Source organism: Hypomesus nipponensis, chromosome 4 (assembly GCF_054491055.1).
Source record: "Hypomesus nipponensis isolate SF chromosome 4, ASM5449105v1, whole genome shotgun sequence".
Classification (NCBI taxonomy): Eukaryota; Metazoa; Chordata; class Actinopteri; order Osmeriformes; family Osmeridae; genus Hypomesus; species Hypomesus nipponensis.
In genome coordinates this window covers 9193151-9200000 of record NC_140364.1, presented here as the reverse complement: position 1 = coordinate 9200000, position 6850 = coordinate 9193151, and the positions used below count along the sequence as shown (strand labels likewise).

Genomic DNA, 6850 nt, shown 5'->3' with positions numbered 1-6850 from the left:
CAAACTTTGACGTCAACATCCTGCGACGCTTACTCTAAACTTTTGCTGTGTAATCTGACTGAACGAGCGGTGGTGAATTGACAGTCGACAAAAACTGAAAAATTGTACTTAAATACACCATACATAATGGAGTACTTGATCGGGATTCAGGGAACAGATTTCGTCTTGGTTGCTGCAGATAATGTTGCAGCCAGCAGCATCATTCAGATGAAACACGGTACGACATTGCTGTTTTAGCACGTTAGCTAGCCTAGCTTGCTAGCCTTTTGAGCCGCTCGTTTGGTAGCCAGCTAGCTCTAGCTAACTAGCTTGCTAGCCGATATGGTCGTCTGTACTTACTGTTTTGCTGGAAAGCATAGTTATCTCTATCTTGTTAAATAATAAGCGATATCATGGGTCATTTATTTTACAATGATGAATTAAATTAACACATCCAGCTATTTCCGATGCTAACACTAACTCCTGGAAACCCTGAGCTACCGACAACATGAAGCTATTGAGCTGCTGAAAGTGAAAGTACAGTATGTGGAGTCAACATGACTTGCATAGTTTTTTCTTATAGCCATGTTTCCTTAAGTGTCCTTAAGTATAACTACTATTACATATGCATATGTATGTATTTCCCTTAGCATGGAATAACGCTGTAGTGTCAATACCTTAATGAATTTCTGTCTGTTGTCCAGATTACGACAAAATGTTCAAACTGAGTGAGAAGATCCTGTTGCTATGCGTTGGAGAGGCGGGAGACACTGTGCAGTTTGCCGAGTACATCCAGAAGAACGTTCAGCTCTACAAAATGAGAAACGGTAAGGAAGAGTCTCGGTAGAATGAGGAAGAATAGACGGGTCAAGACTGAATCTTACAGACTCCATGAATATAATCCAGTGTCCAACCACCTAACCTATCTCAATGAAAAATCCAGGAACAGAAGTACAGCTGTTCTATGTGAAGGGCCAATGCTATCACCTCCACCTGAAACTTCACCTTCAAACCATATATTTTCTCTTCAGTCAACCTGTAGTCTTTGTTGCGGAGCTAGGCCATGCTTTGTTCGAATCTGCTCCACCTTGGGCCAATTTGTTAAAAGTGGAAGACATTGACGTTCTGCTTTTTGTGACCTCTTCCTTTGTCTCTAGGTTACGAGCTCAGTCCATCAGCAGCAGCCAACTTCACACGGAAGAATCTGGCAGACTACCTTCGTAGCAGGGTAATGAGACTGATGAGAATCCTGAAACCTCACCATGCCTAGAATTTACATATAATCTCAGCATTCTCACAGTAGTCTGTTATTTGAGCCTTTATATGTTTGAGATGAGGTACCAAAGCATTTCCACACTTAGACTTATCACCAGTTATCTTCAAACTATTTTCAAGGGTATACTCTTTGAAGAGCAAATTTCCCATTCAATGTCAAGTCATTCACCTGACATCTGTAGTTAACCTCCCTGCCTAAATGTTATTCATGTGATTCCCTGAACAGTTGTCCACTTAACAAATCGGAATGGGAATGCATTCATTTCCCATAGTAAGTAACAGTGTTTGAGAGATCTCTTATGGAGTCCAGTGGTCTTATTGTGACTGAGTCATGTACACGTATTTTATGTGTTGTGAAGGCTCAGAACTGTCTTTGTAGTCTCCTGGGAGGAGAAACACCTGTGCCACACCGTTCCCAGTTCACCAGGTCCCTTGTGTGTGTTGAGTATGTGTTGGTTAGTGACGTGTGTGTGTGTGTGTGTGCGTGTGAGTAAGTAAGCAAGAGAGGGAGGTTGTGTGGGTGGGTGTGGGTGGGTGTGGGTGGGTGTGGGAGGGTTTGCATGTTTGTGTGTGAGCAAATCAGTCAGTTAGTCTGCCTCTATGTATCCACCCTTTGAATCTCATCTGTTTGCGGCAAGTTAATTTGTTAAGAAGAGTGCAGCCGCTGCCTGTCACAATAGCAGAAGGGTGAAAATAATTACAAAAAACAATTAGTGGGACTGAGCAGGGAATGTGGGACACAAGGGGGGAGGGGGGTGAGATGTAGAGGGGCAGGGGGGTGAGACTGGGGGGGAGGGGGGGGGTTGTCCCAGGGGCTTAAAGACGGGCCCAGAAGTCAACATTGCACATACAAGTGTAAAATGAATGAGGGAGCGAGCAGAAGTCAGGGTTAGATATGAGACTAGTACGATGCATGTAGGCTCTGAAATGTGGAGAACGCAATATTTAGGAATTCATTACTGCCATAAACAGGATGACTATTATTTTACCCCTCAGGCTATAGTCTTTTGTTTATGTATACAGATACTTTTTAAACACAGCTCTCCCAAAAGAGTTGGTAGCTAGTTAAAGCAGTTTCTCCAGTGCTGCTACTACCCACACCTTTCTTCAGCAACCCACACCTACCCCAAAATCCAGGAATACTGTTATCTCTTGCCAGATGGATTCGTTTATAGTGAATAAATCTTGACAACATTCAGTAGCGATAGGTGAAGGATTTTCCGTCTTTGTGTGTATGAAGTACCGTTCACCTCCACCTTAATGCTGGTGAGCGTCTTCGTGGAGCCCCCACCCCACCCCCTCCTCTCCTTTCTCTCTCCCCCAGGGCCAGAGCCCATGGGTGGGGAAGCAGCACAGCAGGAGCAGACAGGGGGGTGGGGGGCAGCATGTATTGTGTACCTACCAGCAGTCCAAAACAACAACTGGGTCCACAGAGAACCCCGGGAGTAACTGCAAGTTCTCAGCTTCACAGAGATGTGTAAGATAGAGAGATAGAGATAAGGGGAGAGAGTGAGAGGGGTGGAGTTGGAAGGGTGGGAGAAAAAGAGGGAAACAAAGAGAGAACTGGCAAGCAGAAACACCTGAGGCCCTGAATGTGCTGCATGATTTTGAGAAATCATGCACACAGACAATGCACTGGCCGACTGTTCACGGCTCCATAGATCTATCTATAGCCTCTTCTGCAACAATACCTTCACTGTTAGGGAAATGATCTCTGTTGATTAATTTCAAAGGCGCATGACCATTTGAGCACAATCCCTTATTTGTGCACAAGACACCCCCCATTTAGTTCTGGCCTTTCTTACTTACCCCAGAGAGCTCTAAAACCATAACCATGTTCACCAGTTGTAGAACACTAGCTGGCTTCTTTGGAGATGAGATGGAAGCATAAAGGCTCCAGCAACAGTTTGTCTCATGTGTTGGTGGCCACATATGGGTCTTTCTTCTTTTTTTAGACCAACACGGGTACAAATAATTACTAGTGCCATATTGCACACGACTCCCCTGCTCCAGCACAGATGAACAATTAATACAGCAGATTGAGGAGAAATGCCAATAAAGAGAACATGTCCTGGGGCAAGGAGCAGAGCGAGGAGGGGAGCGATGGGAGGTGGGGGGGAGGGGGAGCACTGGAACATGGAAGGGCTTGAGCTAATGTAATATACAATTTTTAACCTTCCTCCCTGGCACTTAACATGGCGGATTAGCTTTAAGTTGATGTGTTATTGTGTCTGCCTGCGTAACGTCGCTAGTGTATTGTCTGCTCTAAAACACGTGTGTGTGTGTGTGTGCGTGTGTGTGTGCGTGCGTTCAGGGTGTTCAGGCGGCAGCTTTAACAAGCGGCGCTGCCAGGTGTCCTCTGTGGTCACATGGTAAAACGGGGCTTATTTTGATGCCAAGACTGTATTGTTACATTGTAACCAGTGGGACAGTTGTCGAGGGGGTGGGGGTGATGCCTCAGAGGGGTTCCCAATGAGACCCCTCTCTCTCTCTCACACACAGCGCGCACACACAGCCCCTCTCTACAGGGAGCATGACAAGATTCAGCCCCCCCCCCCCCCCCCCCCCCCCCCCGTGGCAGATATCTCACTCCCGCACACTCAAATACACAAATTGATTTGAGGGCAGGTGTTCAGATTGCAGAAGGTGTTTTGAGCTCAGGTGATGCTTTTCTGCTCGCTCTTCAAGTCCAACACCTACTGTCGGATTTTAGCATTGAACTATTTCTCTTTCAAGTTTGGTCAATAATGGTGATAGTGTTAAAACTTCTATCTCGGGCATCTATAGGCACCGCTGCTATGAACGGAACTGCAAACCTTAGTTTTTCTGGTTAGTGGGACACTTAAAATAATAGGGGGAGAGAAGGAAAGGAGATGGATAACTGGTGGCAAAGGAGAGCCGTTTGTTGCTGTAAAGGCTCATTGGAACGAGAGGCTTGGAGCATAATTTAAGTCATTTGATGGAGGGATGGATGCAGGGAAGGAGGGAAAGACGACTTCAGAAGTTTTTAATGAGCCCTGGCGGTACTCCAGGGCACAGGGTGAAAGGAGGAGGGGAGAGGGAGGGAGGGGTGGAGGAGAAGGAGGCAGGGAGGGGAGCGGTGGGGGTGCTGCCTCCTAGCAGATGTCACACTGCCGGTGACACTGCCCCCCTACCCCCCTCCGTCCTCTGACACCCCCAGCCCCCCATGTCACGGCAGCTTCACACCCCTCCCAGTCCTCTTCTCTCCTGTCGTCGTCGTTGTTGTTGTTGTCATCCCCCCCCTGTTTAGTTCAGTTCAAACTCCAAGCTGATAATGAGGAGTGTAGATTTGGGGCCCAGAGTCGAAGAAGGAAACTATTACTGTTACTTTTATTTTGCTCCATCTGCTCAGCCTTTCAGGGGACGCATCCAGGCCACACATCGCTTGTGTGTGTGTGTTCAGGAGCAGCAAGAAGACGGTCAAATGGACACATTCTCAACTGCAGCGTTCACTAAGACAGTTGTGAAATATTCGGCTGTGTAGCTGTTTGCCACGTCAGAGTTTATTTCCTGATGCGCTGCCACATTTCCTGTGAACTCGGGGTCCAGTATGTGGTGCTAATGGTGTCTAATGCTCCTAATGCTAAGCTGTATCTCTGTCCCTCCTCCTCTAGACCCCCTACCATGTGAACCTGTTGCTAGCAGGGTATGACGAGTCTGACGGCCCGGGCCTGTTCTACATGGACCACCTGTCTGCCCTAGCCAAGGCTCCCTTCGCTGCCCATGGCTACGGAGCCTTCCTCACCCTGTCCATCCTGGACCGCTACTACCGACCCGGTACCTGCCACACCACCACCACAGGCTCGATTAGCACTCACTGACACCTTTCAATAGTCAATCTGGCATCCGAATGTATCACTAACCATCTGTAACCCTGTCCGTGTCGTCATCGTCCGTCTGTCCCCCCCCCCGTGTCTACAGAGCTGACTCGTGAGGAAGCTGTGGACCTGCTGAAGAAGTGCGTTGAGGAGGTGAGATCCTTAAAGAGAGACAAGACTCTTCCGTTTGCCTTGTCCTTATGATGGCGGCGATGATGATGTTTGTTTTGGTTAGCGCACAAGCTAATATTATCTTCTTGTTTTCTCCATTCCCTTCAACATCTCTTCCCCCCCCCCCCCCCATCCTTTCCCTCTTTTTTTTTCTTCTTTTTCTTTCCTCCAGCTGAACAAGCGCTTCATCCTGAACCTCCCCTCCTTCAGCGTGCGTTTGATTGACAAGGAGGGCATCCATGACCTGGAGAAGATCACCGTGGGACACAAGTGACCGCACGCCGCTCTCCCTCAACACCCCAGCCTTTTTTTGTACCGTAGACTCCCCGTCTTTATGTTCCAATAAAACGTGATACACTGTTGACGTATGTCTTTGTCCTCTGATGCTTTCTCCGTGTCCCCTCCCAAAAACAGAACAGCCTTCTGGCTGTGTATGCGTGCACATGCACAAAGCCATTTCATCACGCATTGCGGTTTAATTTCAGTTAGCATTGAAGCCTTACTGTTTTGTCGGTCTGTGTGAGAAAAGAATAAAGATGGAGATTAATAGATATATAAAAAAGCTATATCGCTCTTGTATATCTTGTTCTCAACCTATTCCTATCTGACATTTTGTCAGAATTAAGTCAGGCTAATTAGCCTGTAGTCATAACATTTATCACCAATCATTTTTCTGTATGACAGTAAAGCTGGGATAGCAACATCAACCCATATGTGTGTCTCAGTCTGTCTCCCTCTCTCAACCACAGACAGGTGATTAATAAACATTAAACAATCCCTCCTCTCCCAAACACTCCAGAATCTGACGGGAAGAATAGCATATGTTTGCCTGAAGGCACAGGGAGCGATGGAGAACAACCCTACAGAGTGTGAGATACAGGGGGGGGGGGGGGGGGGGGGGGCAGGTCACAGGGAGATGGAGGAAGGGGGGAAGGAGGGGAGAGGCAGGTGAGGTGTGGAGAAGCGAAGATGGTGTAAGTGTAGCAGATGGGGAGGGTGTTTGCTGTGCTCTAGGGTCATGGTGGTCTCCCAGGAAAAGAGTGGCGCGGTGACACGGTTACCAGCACGGCTGGGCTGGGGACGAGGAGCTCTCACCTGATCACACAGACGTGGACGGGCTCCGGGGTGCACACTGCCATCAGTCATTATTATTTTGTGTATGCGGGCGAGAGTGTGTATGAGGGAACGTGTAGAATGAAGGAGTTGATGAGTCTGTAAATGTATACTTTTATAACAATGTGTGTTTAATTTTAAAGGAATTAAGCCTCTCTTTAATGTGTGTTTTAATATTTGTCCCTAAAGGTTTTTATCTTACACTACTCTAATATTAAATACATCTGGAATCAATTTAAAACAATTTGAACTTGTTTGGTTCACACTGTAATAATAAAGTCTGCTTCAACACAAACACATGGCTATGTAGCTCCACACTACATTTACAGAGGTGTGCGATAAAACAAACCACACACATCAGTTATTCTTTCATAATATATTACATTTATGTCGTAATACAATAATAATAACAGTAATAACATTAATAATAAACATACACAGAAAGTACAAAATGATTTGTGTCATTTTCTTAA

At 46.6% G+C, this 6850-nt stretch overlaps 1 protein-coding gene across 1 annotated transcript; it reads left to right on the top strand.

Moving 5' to 3' along the window:
• The first annotated feature begins 34 nt into the window (after positions 1 to 34).
• psmb2 (proteasome 20S subunit beta 2) lies at positions 35 to 5632 on the top strand. The gene is made up of 6 exons (XM_084696269.1): positions 35 to 217; positions 684 to 806; positions 1137 to 1207; positions 4890 to 5052; positions 5197 to 5246; positions 5437 to 5632. Exons 1-6 carry the CDS (start codon positions 127 to 129, stop codon positions 5536 to 5538), a joined length of 600 nt encoding a protein of 199 aa, XP_084552395.1. The 5' UTR covers positions 35 to 126; the 3' UTR covers positions 5539 to 5632.
• Positions 5633 to 6850: the final 1218 nt, after the last annotated feature.

What these genes read in the sequence shown, in the direction of transcription:
- psmb2 (XM_084696269.1), top strand. Translation starts at nt 127, where the DNA reads ATGGAGTACTTGATCGGGATTCAGGGAACAGATTTCGTCTTGGTTGCT. An exon ending in CATCATTCAGATGAAACACG is followed by an intron (nt 218 to 683) that starts GTACGACATTGC and finishes TCTGTTGTCCAG; the next exon opens with ATTACGACAAAATGTTCAAA. An exon ending in GGACCGCTACTACCGACCCG is followed by an intron (nt 5,053 to 5,196) that starts GTACCTGCCACA and finishes CCGTGTCTACAG; the next exon opens with AGCTGACTCGTGAGGAAGCT.